The following is a 14690-nucleotide window of genomic DNA, read 5'->3' on the forward strand; positions in this document are numbered from 1 at the left end:
AGCCTCAAATTGATTGCTTCGCCGGCGTCTGCGAACGCAGAGAAGGTAAAAGAGAACGGGGCACTCGGATCGGCTTCCTTCCCTTCTCTCTCTTCCCCGCTCTTAAGTCGCAGCACCCCCAAAACCCTAAACCATTTGCTTGCGTAGATTAATGCTTCCGAAGCCCTAAAGAAAATAAGGTGAAAAATGGCTTCTTTGTTCAAGGTGTGTCTTTGATTTCTTCTCATCTTTCTTTGATCAAAATATTGTTTATTTTCTTAAAATTCTTTAATTTGGAGGTGATATCATTACCCAATCCCCTTTCGGTTTTTTTAATTACTTACTCGCTTCGCATAGGATCCAAGCAAGGTATCGGCGTACCGGGACCGGAGGTTTCCGGGCAGCCAAGAGGAGTACGAGCACGCGCTGCAGACGTCGACGACCGTGTACCTGGGCAACCTGTCGTTCTACACGACGGAGGAGCAGATTTACGAGCTCTTCTCCCGTGCCGGAGAGATCAAGAAGATCATAATGGGCTTGGATAAGAACACCAAGACTCCGTGCGGCTTCTCCTTTGTCTTGTAAGGGTTCTTTATTGTTTGTATTGGAATTCATATCGTAGTTGCTGCTTGTTGTCTTGGAAAATATCCATCTTTTTTCAGTTCTTGATGAGTTTTCATTTTCTTAGACTGAACAAAAAAATTAATTTTTGATTGGTATTTGACAATGTTGGTCTATGGTGGGCATCAATGTTTTCTGAGATTAGGGTTTAAACTATGCTAGCTGTTTCTGTTGATTGAGGAGTTACTTCAGTCACTTGCAAGTATTCAGTTGTGATGTTCAAACCTTAAAAAAAAATAACTTTGACAAGCCCATCTGAAACGTAAGTTTAAATCTGGCTATAAGCTTGTTCGACTGAATGGTCCTTATACTCGAGCTGTGTTATTACTGTTACCTTGGATACATGGATAATCAAAATTTGAGAAGAAGAATGTGGTAGTCTTTTTAGTATAGCGGACCAGCAGAAGCCATTTGTTTGCAGCCCTTTAAAGGGAATTCTTATCTGGAGATTGGTCCTGCTGAAATGAACAAGCATAGAGAAATTGCATTCAGTTGGGCACAGTCTTTCTAGGCTGGATTTTCTCATATTTATATTTGGCAATGCATTTGTCATTTTTCCCTGAACCGCATGTGTACAAAAGTATCATGAGATGGTAAGCATAGGGTAGGCTTAGGAATTTACTTTGTACTATATGGACCTTTGTATGGTTTTGTGTTTGTATTGTTGTAAATTGCATGTTCCAGTGATTGCAGATTTGTATTGATTGCAAGTTATTTGACAAACTAGGTGTGCTTTGGGTGAATATCTTTATAAACGCAAATTATTAATATATCAAACCAAATCCTAGCTGTTCCATGTTGACATGTGAGGTACTTTGATAAGTTATCTTGTTGCCTGCTGAATAGCTGAAAAATTTATGTCATTTCAGATGTAGGAGCATTCTTTATTTGAAGTGTGTGCCATAAAGAGAAAAACAATGTACAATTAAATAGTTATATAAAGAAATAAAAATAGTTAACTTTGAAAAATAAAAAAGAAACGATTTCCATGTAATAAAGTATGAGAGAGAATGGTGGAACAAATACATGTTCCAGTAATAAGTGCTTCAGAGAGTTAGTTGGCCTTCATTCTAGGAGTATCAACCCTCAACCCTCAATATTATTGTCTAATCTAGGTAATTGGTGAAAAGGGTTGATAGTATCTAACCCATTATGTTGTTTGCAATGGAAGAATTATATGAGTTGGTACCATGCAGAGCTAGACATGGATGATGAGGAAGAAATCCATATAATTTGTATAAGGACATCTATGAGTCGATCGTTGCAGTTTGGAGGGCTACTCATATAAAATCAGGAAGTTTAAACGGCTAGAGACTAACACTTTGGTACTGATGTCCTGCAAATAACAACGATTCATTGATATTTATTGAAATGGTTGTTTTCTTAATCTCTTCGCCTTTCTTGACAATGGATTAGGTTTGATTTCTTTGCAGTTCTTATTTTATTAATGTACTTTGTTACTTAAAGAAACAAGGTTTATGTTAAATATCTTATAAGTTGTAAAGTCATGATTGTGATCTTGTTTTTCACCAATATGATAAGATTACCATTTCGTGCTGTAATGGATATTATTATTTGTTTATTTGGATGTTTATTCTTTGGGCTACTAATGGATGGTAACGCTATCTTTTTCGTGTTGGTGTTACCTCAGGTCAGGATTTATTTTAGAGCATTGTCTGTGATTCAGAGTGGAACTGATTTGGCAGTTTTTTTTGTCCCTTAAGATGCGGAATAGTTCCTTTCAGTTTGTTGGATAAGATCCCTAATGGTGCCTCCCTTCATATCTTTTACAAAAGAGGAAACTTTTGAAGATAAATTAATTGTTTTTGTTTGAATGGCCAGTTAATACATTATAATTAAGTGTTGGCGAATGTTAAGTTATAAAGACTAGTTGCTTCAAAATAGAGTGCATTGCGTGGAGTTTTTGAGTAAAATCTGTGGTGGGTTTGAGGATGTTGATTGAATAGAGGACAGGTGATTCCATAAATATATCATGCAGAGATAGGTTGTTGCTCTTAGAGAGGATTGTGCAGAGGAAAAGTACTTATCTAAGCTAATGATGTCTTCATTGGAAAGTCCGCTTACCATGTCCAATATATTACTTGAATGCTATTGAAAATAAGGAGTCTATTTTTCCTAGAATGTTATCAGATGACATCTTTTGAATTGAAAAAATTACACAATGAAGAGTGCTGCTGGTGTAATAGGATGAATATAACAAGAAATAGGATGTTGGCATGTGACCTTGTGGTCAGACCAGGGAAGATAGATCCAGATATGCATATGATAGAGGAAAGATAGGTGTAATCACATTCAAAGTTTAGTGAAGGAGGACCATTTGACAGACCCAGTGAGGTTTTATCAAACCTAGGCCGAACTGTTAAAAAGAAAAGATGAATGGAATGAGGAAACTGAGCTTTTAAAACAATACCAAAGTGTCTAAGAAGCATCTCTAGATTTTTTTGATTATTATGATACAATAATAATTTACTTTATTTGTTATTGCGGTTTTGGGCAATTGCATGATAAAATTATCATGAAAATGATAAGACAACGCCTGGCACATTTGTTGTTAATCAATGATCTGTTTTCAAAAGACAAAGGTTGTTTGAAGATGATATGAAAAATGTGGGTGACAGTTTTTACTGTTGCACCGTTTACTTTTTTCAACGTGCATATTTCCACTTATGCATTTTATTTTGCAGGGAAACCAAAATAAATAACATTATAATGCTTTGCCGTCAGGTACTATTCTAGGGAGGATGCTGAGGATGCAGTCAAATATATCAGTGGGACAATTCTCGATGATCGCCCGATTCGTGTAGATTTTGATTGGGGATTTGAAGAAGGCAGACAATGGGGTCGTGGCCGAAGTGGCGGACAAGTTATTCCCTGTTTCTTTGCTGCCATGCTCTTTAAAAAATCATCTATTATTTATCTAATGAAATTATGCATGCTCTGATATATTTTTTGTTTCTCGCAACAGGTGAGAGATGAGTATCGCACAGATTATGATCCTGATATCCTTTGAGATGAATTAGATTTTTGTTAGAGAAGGATACATTCTTGTGATGCTTTTTTTCTCTGTTAATACATTTTAGGACTAGGAGAGAAGCCCATAGTTCTAAACACCAGGCAGCAATATGCAATGGAGGCCCACGATTCTGTAGCATTATATGTGCACCAGTTATCTTTCAATTCCTATTGAACATCGCATGCTATATAATCCAGATAATTGATTGACATCAGATAGCTATGAAGTAAGGAGAAGGATGATATATTTAGTAAAAGATTTTTTTTTTTTCAATGGGATTATTTTCCAAGCAATACACTAAATGTATCTCCAGGAAATCATTTGTAGGAAGCTTTGAAGGTTAAAGATATATACTGCAATTAGTATCCCTTATATTGTCCTATTCTTGTTTATTCATTTCATACATGTAGTTTCTCTGAAAACTTTACCCCATTCAGAGCCATTATGCTGCTGTTAGGTTTACCATATTCATGCTCATTTAGGGCAATATGATGCTGATGTGCATTAATTGATAAAGAAGATAATATTGATTAATGAAGCATAGAAATTGTAATAAAAGGAAATCAGTAAACAGCCTTGCACATGAATCTGCAGACTTGTCAGCCTGTTAATAATATAAAAGTACATATTGCCGGCTGGAAACACTGCTCCTATAGAAATTGCATTGTTGAATGCTACCCTATAGAAATGCCACTTCTGGATAGGTCACTTGTGAAGGCTTTATTAGGCTGCTTTGCATGTTTTTAGTTAATCTCCGAATTGTACATGCTACCCAAACTTTTTCAATATAATGTTTTTTAATTCATTGTAAAAGGGCATCCTAGTGCATGATGCTTCTGCCATTGCGGGGTCCGGGAAGGGTTAGATGTAGGCTGCCTTACCCGGCATGCGAAAAGGTTGTTTTGTGTTTCGAACCCGTGATACCTAGGTCACAGTAGAGCAACCTTACTATTGCGCCAAGGCCCATCCTTTTCTTGATTCATTGCAGATTACCAAAAATATTCATCACTCCTTTTTCCATTTTGTTCATTTGCATACCTTGAGAACTGTGAGCACTAGAAGTAATGCCCTGATTCCAGCCTTTCTCTACTCCTGCATTCTAGTGACTTCAAAGAATACCTTAGCATATTTTTGTGACATTAACTTGCCTGTTCCATCACAAGTCAAACTCATAAATAATTTGACATTTCTTTTAAGGTCCTTTATAAGCATGCCACATAAGGCAAAACTTAGCTAACTCTTTGCAGAAAACTGCCAAGGTTGAAGCCCTCTTATTCTAAGAACTTCACTTGTTTCTTTCTTTACAGGCTGTTCAAAATAGGAATGGTAAGAAGCCAAAAAGGGAATCCTTGGCAGGAAGTTAAGGTCATGCTACAATGAAATATTTTCTAGTTGCTGAAGCCTCAAATTAAGAAACCAAAGTTGTTTTCATAGTTAAGGAGGTTATTGATGAGTGCATTCCAAAATATATCACTTTTGAAATATTGAGCAGTCTAAAAGAGCTTGCGAACACTTTTAAAGACAAGTGGCAATAGGTGAAAACTAGTCTACGGTGTTGATGAACTTGTTAGATAAAAATATGATATTACAAATGGTTAAATAGAATCCATTTTGAGATCTTAGCCAACAAAAGCCTAGAACTTCATACTGACCCCAACAACATCCAAACCTTGTGTGTGAACCTTAATCATAAACCACCATCTTAACTCATATATGCACTTTTCATCTGTTTGAAACGTCCAAGATAAGTCGGATATTGTTTATTATATAATTTTGAGTCGGTTATGCTTATATGTTATTTATAAGATGCTCATATGGGGTTTTAAGTATATCACTTTTCTTTTTGTGGTCAACCTTTATATTTAAGAGTTAAATGGAATTATAGGACTGTTTGTTATTGGATGCTTTTAAAGTTGCTGATAGCTTTCTATCGTTTAGTTCATGTGCATCATAACTTTTCAACACGATTTTGAAATTTCTTATGAGAACTCAGTGAACTCAATTACGTCAAGGTTTAAAAGGGATTGCTATTGTTTGCACTTTTCTGCCTAATCTATCACTTTGGATTTCCTTAACAAAGTATACGTCGTGGTGGATATGGAAAGATGGTCCAGAGGGAGCTGGAAGCACAGAGACAGTTAGTAGATTATGGTACAGGGTCATTGGGCGCTTTCCAACCTCATATGCCATCACACTGTAAGTTTTAATAGCAATAGTAACTTTTCCTGCTTTGGTATATTTAGATACTTCTATAGGCTACAGGCTGTCACAATAACAGTCATTGATTTTGAATTTCCATTGTAATTGGTGTTCATATCATGCATGATGGTGCGTGTAATAGAATGTTGCTCTTAGTCATATATCTGCATTTTGTGATTGCTGGATATCTTTTATGTTTCCAACTATATAGTTGTTGTATGATTTTAAGAAATTTTTTTTGAGTTTTCCATATTATTGCCAATAGTAGGGGGACAATTCATTAAGTTTATCATGTAAAAGCATACACAAGTAATTTACTCGAGTGTGGGTTTTTTAGCTATTATGAAAGATTTGCAAGCGTTTAGTTTCCAAAAAAATTAAATTGTTGAGGATTAATTAAATAAATTTGCATTCTAAGAAATTTCAATAAAATAACACATGGTCTAATGTGCCGGTACCGAGCACCATACCGGTTGCCCAGCGACAAGAGTCGGTACAGGCCCGTGCCGTGCCGGGCCGGTACCGACGCAATAGAGGAGGCGGGGGAGAGGGCGAACGGGAGGGGAAAGAGAGAGAAATGAGAGGGAGAGAGGGAGGGAGAGAGGAGGCCGTCGGAGGGTGGCGGAGGCCGGCGGAGGAATGAGGGACATCTAGCGCCACTTAAAATTCAACTGGAAAGAGTAATGATCGAACAGATACAATGTAAGGAACAATTAAAATTCCATGCCCAACATTCGTAAGAAGATTGTTGATACTTAAATGCTTATATACATGGAAATGGAGTATTAGAAATAGAGTATGTATGATGGAACTTTATTATGTGCAAGTGATGAAGGAAGACCAGTGTACTGGTGGCAACCAAGCTATCATCCGACGAGGAGATATATAATGATGTTACTGGCAAGAAAATTAATGAGTCAATATTAGAAGATGGATGGGTTAATGCAAGGATTTCATAGTTTGGCAAAGATATTGGAGGATGCAATAGTTTAGATGGAAAGGGGAGTTTTAGTCTTTCAACATTGGTATATGTGGGAGGTGTAATAGTTAAGTTTGCGATGATTCCATATTCCAGTGGTAGTGCTGTAATAGATGATTAGTTTAGGAGGGCGAGCACTGATTGACCTTCAGAAGTAGTTCCGTGTTTTACGGATATATTATCTTTCCTGGAAAAAGGAAGAAACAAATACCTGCCCAGATCCTGAATCTTTAGTAAGTTTGGATTAGACTATATTACTTATTAGCTATGGTTGCACATCAGAAAAAAATGAAAAAAACATGCTATACAACATTCAAACATAAGGTAATGGATTTTAAAAGGTGAGAATATAGCATCTTTATGAATTAAATAGGTGTAGGAGCCATATCTTGATGACCTATGTAAGTGATGTAAGTTTTGATCATGGTTTGTATTGTAGGAGTTCTTTGAGAAAGGTTTGGAGGGTGTGCAGATAAGAGACATGCATATAATAAAACATAGGAATGGAAAATTGGTGACTAGGAAAAGAGTACAGTGGCCAAGAATAAATGACATTGACAACTTGGAGAACAATAGAAATACAAAGGGGCATTAGAATTAGTTAAGCTAATTGTTGTTTCTAAAAATTTATAAGGTTGGTTGGGAACTTGGGATAGACTTGAAAAATATTAAGGAAATTTAAAAATAGTTGAGTTGACAGGGAAAAATATTGATGAAAAATAGTGATACAAACGAAATCTGTTTTCACTTCATCACTGCTAATATATAAGGCATAGTCTAACTAGATATCTGACTGGGTGGATATTCAACTGTCTTCTACATTTCAGGGGCATTTCTGTATATGTGTATTTTACTGAACTCACCTTGGCTTAGCTCTTTCTCATCCGTCTTTGTTTAAGGGAGATACAAGTATAGAAATATTGGGAGTGTGTTTCATCTATGTTAAATAAATAAAAACCCTAATCTTGACATCACAACCATCAATCTTGCTCCTTACATATATCAATGTGCTTAGTGCTAGTATATATTGTAAAATGAGGACATTGTAGTAGAGATCTATTTTGAGGAACTAAAATTCTGCTATGTGCACCTCACCATTCATTTTGGCAATTAATGCAGAAAAAGGACTTGAAGGTGTTCAATTTTTGGGGGTGGATGGAAATTCTAATAAAGTTGTGGGAAAATGGTGACAACTACTTGTTTCTTTTGGATAAACAACTAATACCATTGTACACTTGAATAATTTATTGAGTATTGGGTTGAATATATAAGTTTTGGTGCAGCATTTGAGGAAAAGGGACATTAAAATTTAGTTGAGTGAAACATCATTCCGATGCTGTTATAGAATCTAGGGAAATGCAAATTTAATAGATGCCACATAATATTGATAGCCAAGTGACATCAAGAAGTTCCTTTTGTTTTTGGGTCTTGTATGGAAGACTAAAAGACTATTAAAGACATGAAAAGAATAATTTAAGTGGGTTTAATGGCAGAATTACTCAAAGTACAAATTTAGTTGATGCCCCAAAGATTGATTGCAAAGTTATACTCAGTTATTTTTTTCCTTTTAATTGGGTTTGACGAAGTGATATGCATTGAGAGCTTCATTTGGGCTTTTAGCTCAGAGCCATGATGGAGACAGACATTGTAAGAAGGATGCAGTGGTACGATTCGGCACTTGGATCTCCAAGATTTCGATGGGAAAAATGTGTTTTGTTGCAATTGGACAGGAGCACCCACCAAAATTGCAACAATGACTATTTGTGGCTGTGTATCATGCTCAAGTCTTTTCTCTCTTTTATCCCTGATTCTTAGACCCTTTATAATTGTACAGTCATAATCAAGTTGTCATGTCAGTCTAAACACCTGACAGAATTGCAACAATGGCTATTTATGGAAGCGTATCATGCTCAGGTCTATTATGTTTATTGTTATCTATGATTCTTGGAACCTTTATTGCTATATGTTCATAACCAAGTTATGTCTGTCTTAACGTACAAGTCGTTCTTGATTAAACTATGATCTATCATTCTCCTGTCTGTCTTGCACAACTGAACGTACAAGTAATTCTTGAAATTTGCTTGGATTCTCCGCCAATTCCGAAATAAAGCATAGTACTCCATATTTGAGGACGTACATCCATTTTCAGAATAAATTAGCAAATTTCTGATAGTGCTTGGGAATCTGCCTGCATAGCACTCTTTTCTGCTAAAATTATTAACCATGAGCAGTTTAGTGATCTAGCTGATTCCCAAGAAAATGTAATAGCAACTTGTTAGGTTGTTTATGGTAAATTGGAAACTATAGATTTTGGTAGGCTGGGGATGGTGGTTGTTCTACGTGTAAATTTATTAAATTGAGCTTGTAAATTTATTAAATTGCAGATGGTAGACATGGTGGAGACCGTGGGCATGGAGGCTTGCACAGACAAAGTAGAGGTTAGTGCTCCTAGAGTAATCCATTCAGGATGTTAATTTTCACTTCAGCAGACTAATCATAAAAATGAGTGTTCAACTTTTGCCTTTGTCGATGCTTAATTGTGGATTGTGGTTGCCAGCTCAAAGAGCTGTTTTGTTCTGATGTGCCTTTGAAGCAAAGAGCTTATTCTTTATGCATATTCGGTAACCAACAGATTATCATCGGAAACGGTATCGGGATGATGATGAACGATCTGCACCTGAGATGTCAAGGAGGATGTCTGACTATGAATCAAGGAGAACCTCAGATTATGATTCCAGACCGGTACATGCTGCTATCTGCCAAGCTCTGCTTGTTTTTTATCTTTTGTTTTTATATCGTTTAATGTGATCGCCCTCTCACACCAGTGACATGCACAAAAAGAAATCTCATATTTTTTTTTTTGTAGGAGAAGAACCCCCGCTTTCGAGATAGCGGTGACTCTGATGATGATGATGATGATGATAGGAAACGGCGTCGTTAATCTTTATAAAAATATCTCTTCCTTCATTTCTTTTCATTTTTACTTGTGATTTCATAAGGATACCAATCGTAACTGAAATTCTTGTTTTATTTTTATTCGAACCTTCAAATTTCTTAATTTTCTTTGGTAGTTAACCTGATATGTACTTTGGCAGTTGCTTATATGCTAAGTTGACCTGATATGTACGTTGGCAGTTACTTCTATGCTAAGTTGGCTTCTCAAATGTGTTTAATCAAATAAATTAGAACCTACCCCTTGAGTAAAGGTAAATTATAGTTGAAAAATCAGGTGTGGTAGATTGAAAGGGGATATGTGTGTTCTGGTGAGGATGCTTCTGCAAGGTAATGACATTTGGGCTATTTAAAGTGCCCAGAGGTCTTGGTAATCCTCAGTTTCTTCCTACTAAATTGTTTGATGTTCTGTACTTGCAGACCAAGAGGTGATGCTTATTTCCTGGTATGGGAGCACATGAATCCAACAAATCAAAAAGCTGTTATGTATCATCAAATAGTCGAACTATTCAAGCAAGGTTCGCCGTTTCGAAATTGGTTTCTATATCAGTGCCACACTAGCATAATAGTAGTGTGGTATAGATTTTTTTTGACGTATTGAATGTCGGTATGCTATTTGTATCGGATATTGATACTGAATTGGTACGGTACGGTATATTCTATATCGTTCGATTTAGGGCGGTATGCTATGCATCCAAGTCTATTTTCTTCATGCATCACAGACATCCAAAATAGTCGTATCTCGGTTTGAGGAGCTCTCATTTCTAGGTGGCTAACTCCTCCAAAATTGTCCGGATGTCGTACCATCTGGTTCGGCCGGCACCATGCATCCAAGTCTATTTTTTCCATGCATCATCGACATCTAAGATGGTCCTCTATTTCAGTTTGAGGATCTCTCGTTTGTAGGTGGCTAACTTCCCCCAAAATTGCCCGGTCAAAGCATCCATTCAGCTATTATATTAAATTGCCGTACCCTAACACAGTCTGCTATAACTTCTTCTGGTTTGTGTTGGAAGATCTTTGCAGTATTATGTAGACATAGTCCTTCAAAATGGATCTGGTCCCTTGTAGGTCCATACCGTACTCTAGTTTTCTATAATTTGAAATTTTCTGGTTTGCATTTGAAGATCTTTGCAGTATTATTTTGACATACATACACCCTATCTTGTACATTTTGTTCATTGCGCGATATCTCACGATATAAAAATAGGGTCACTGTATTATAACATAAATTTAAAAATTAACTAACCAAAATGCTATAAAAAGATATTTTTTCCTTACAGTTCATGGAACTCAACACCTACATGCTTTAAAATTTATTTAGATCTAACAAATCCTTCTGAATATACTAGCTGGAGGCTTGATTAAGTATAATGTAATACGAAATGATATGAGTTAGACTATGCACTTTAAATTAACTTCTTGAAAAAAAAGTTGACCATTCAAAATCAATGGTGAATTATCCAAGTTCCAGATTCATACTATTGAACATGATCTGCACTCTAAAAAAAAAAAAGTTAGAAACCAACATTTCTGTATTTTGATGGTTTTTAATCTAATCATCAAGTAGGTGCCAAAATAAACGGTTTAAGATACTATATGTCAGTATGATCAAATCATTAAAATCCAATAAATTTAGATCTACGCATGTTTTAAAATATAAATCATGATCAATGAAGTGGATTTTTAATTTATGTGCCATATCATATATTGTGCTACACTGGTGCAATTGAAATCATTCATTTTTATGCTGGCTTGATGCATAGGTTGGTGACCACCGAAATACATGAATTTTGGCTTTCGGTCATTTTTATTATAGATCATGTTTAATGGTTTGGATCTTTAATTTGGATGGCCAATAATTTGAAAATCATTAAGTCCATTTTCCTGAAGTGTATAGTCTAACTCATATGATATGATATGAGTACCTTGGGGACCAGCTTTTTTATCCCTTATATAATTGATATCTCCTCCTTCAAATATAACTTTTAAACTCTATACTTATTGTTTATTCTTGACAGCAAAAGCATAACTCGTGTGTGGAGACAGAAACTTGATATTACCGCATGTGCCTTAAAGAATTTCTTATCATTACCTAGAACTTGCATATTCATGATCACCAGATTTAAAAAGAAAGCAGGCTGCTTCCTTTTCTATTAAGATTATAAGCAATTTTGTCATATTCAATTTCCTTTACAATTTCAAAAATTTCTGCCTTTACACTCCTTGTCAGTTTCTATTGCTGGGTGCAATATTATGTTTTAGAGATTACACTTGCATATTTACCAAAAGTTGATAAACACATATGACCATGGTTCAGTAACAGTTGTTTCTTTAAAATTTTCTATAAAACAAAAATTTAGATACAGTTAGTTGGTTCGTAGACTTTGATCGATGATAGAGCACAGTATTTAGATTTTTCTGAATTTTGTTTTTTCACCTTACTGTTTCTTTTGCATTTAATCAGCTGTCAATGATGATGTGCGACAACATCTAGGTTGTGTATAGCATAATCTGTATCTGATGTTCCAGGGGTTGAGTGAGGTTTTTGTGGACGTTGCAAATAACTATGTTCTCGTTATCACAGATCAATTGGAACAATTGTTTTAAGTAGAGCAGTTACGTAGAATGAAAATAATTTAGTTTGGATTGCCACTGTTGTTTTGGTCCAAAGACTGTAGTCTACAAGTAGTTCCACTCACAATAAGACTTGTTTGATAGGAAACAGATGTGACAAACTATAATTTTAGATTATCTAAATGCAACCAAAGGTAAGTGAACTATCTTTCTTTCTTTCTTTCGGTCTACCTACCTACCTACCTACCTGTCTGTCTATCTATCTATCTATCTATGTGTGTCTGTATCTGTTTGGCACGCACTTCTCGCAGATGTGTGCATATGCGCAACAGTATTTGCCCATGCTCAAATGAACCTGCTGGCATACGAGCTTGAGCTTAATGTTTGAGAACCTTGGATTGGATGGTAGTTCCTATCTGCATACCAGTTTGTGCAGAATAGAAGGAAATTTTCAACTTTGTAGTGGTGTGGAATCAGCTTTTCTTTTTACATATATCATAGTTGAATTCTCCTCGTCTATCACAGTTTTATATGTGATGAATAAGACAAACTGAATACATCTTGAGTTGCTGTCCCCTCCGAGACTGATTATTCCATTGTTTGTGTCACTATTTCACATCGAAATGAAATTTGTAGCCAAACATCTTTCAGATCAACTGATTTCCGTGGGGCTCGGCGGTAACTACTCTCCAGACAGTCAACTAATTCCCATCGTGTTATTATGCTCAAATGTTGAGATTCATTTTAGGCGAGCAGTAAGATATGTGCTTCATCACTTGACAGAGCATGGATACTTGTGATATCCAAATTCAATATATTCAATATTAACACAACAGCCATATGCATTATCTGCAAAATTAGTGGTTTTGCTCCCATAAGCTAAACTATCTTTATTTGCAGGTTCTGATGTGCCTTTAATGCTCGGTTACTGGTTTGGATCACTCTTTATTATATTTCGGGAGGTAAGGTATGCAGGCATACCGTACAGAGTAGCATACTTTACAGCATATACCTGAATGGAATGGACAAAGCTATTTAATTTGTTGGATTATGCATGCAATTTTTATTCGCATATTAAAGTGAAAGGATATACTGATTTAGTGTAATAAGAGGTGCTAGGGATATCTTTCTTCGTTGGATCAATGTGCGATGCTCTGGTAATTTTGTAAACCTTCCCCAATCATGAGTTCCTCTATGATGATTATTTACGAGGTTAATGGAGTGGTATGGAAAGCATTAAAAAATGCCTTTCCTTTTTATATTACTAATGAACCAGGACGTGGTCAATCTGAGCATAGAACAACAAGAACTAATTGTTAGAAATTGCAAAATATTGGATGTTTGGTCAGGAGGCTTTGTCTGTTCTTTTACCCCATTTTTCGGTTGAGAGGAGGCTGTCTTTGATGCCTCTGGACGGGTTATGAGGGAGGACTGGAGGTGGAAGTAGTGAACGAGCTTCATGGGTTTCAGAATGAACGAAGGTTGGTTAAAGGCATGAAAAGTTTTGTCTACTCTCCAAATTCCCACCTGCGCCACCGGATTATCGAGGATCAACATGGTTCATGATAAAGAATAAGATCAGAAATTTATGAAGGGACAGTAATTGGAAACTTGCTCTCTTTGGGTCCGGTGAGAATTTACCTTAGCTCTTCTGTCCGTCGTAGGAGCTTCTTTCCGATGCTTTTTTTTTTTTCAGCTTGAGGAAGGAAAGTCATCTGGATCGAAGGGCATTAGAACCAACCTTGGGCTCTTCCGTGACCTCATGATGCATAATGATTAACTGAATGCCATCCAGTGCAAGTACCTTCCTGGCATTCGTGACCTGTGGCCTTCATAAACACATCGTTCGACTGGCAGTTAATATTTATTTGTTCACTCCGTTCGCAATTAATATTGTTCACTGCGTGAGCAATCTCAGTATCAGGCTGGGTGCCGCTACCAAGAACTGCCTCCTGCAAACTAATATGTCGACTTTTTTTTCCAAATGCCCTATTTTAAGTCAGATTTATTGTTCGAGACGAGAGGTCCATGCAATGAATTCTCTGTATCGTGCCATCTGTCCTATGAATCTTACGCAAGGCTGAGGCAAAGTATTCAAATCAAACTGATCATTACAGGGGACCAGCTTCTGTATCCGTAGCTTTATTACCAAATTGGTTCGACTCAAAATCATTTGAATCTTGCAAAATAACTTAGGGATGCATTTGATTCGCGAATGAAATTGAAATCCAACCAACCATCCTCCAACCAATCATGCCCTTAAAGCAATCAGCCCATAGACTAGGTTTTAGCTTGATACTGAGTTGTGATATAGAACATTAAGCTTTGGCATGTAAAATCTCACAGTAC

The 14690-nt window shown here is 36.3% G+C and overlaps 1 protein-coding gene and 1 long non-coding RNA gene across 2 annotated transcripts; both read left to right on the plus strand.

Annotated features, from left to right (window-relative positions):
* Window positions 1-9994, plus strand: CBP20 (CAP-binding protein 20). The gene is made up of 8 exons (XM_008811774.6): window positions 1-204; window positions 337-560; window positions 3346-3484; window positions 3587-3620; window positions 5720-5830; window positions 9197-9250; window positions 9445-9554; window positions 9679-9994. The coding sequence occupies exons 1-8, from the start codon at window positions 187-189 to the stop codon at window positions 9751-9753; spliced, it is 765 nt and encodes a 254-aa protein (XP_008809996.3). The 5' UTR covers window positions 1-186; the 3' UTR covers window positions 9754-9994.
* Window positions 9995-10145: 151 nt separating this feature from the next.
* On the plus strand, window positions 10146-13473 carry LOC148700502 (uncharacterized). The gene is made up of 2 exons (XR_015972324.2): window positions 10146-10282; window positions 13242-13473. It is a non-coding gene; the product is annotated as an uncharacterized LOC148700502 (long non-coding RNA).
* The last annotated feature ends 1217 nt before the right edge of the window (window positions 13474-14690 follow it).

Source organism: Phoenix dactylifera, chromosome 12, assembly GCF_051530095.1.
Source record: "Phoenix dactylifera cultivar Ajwa chromosome 12, Ajwa_hap1_PhDact_Kaust_v1.1, whole genome shotgun sequence".
NCBI lineage: Eukaryota > Viridiplantae > Streptophyta > Magnoliopsida > Arecales > Arecaceae > Phoenix > Phoenix dactylifera.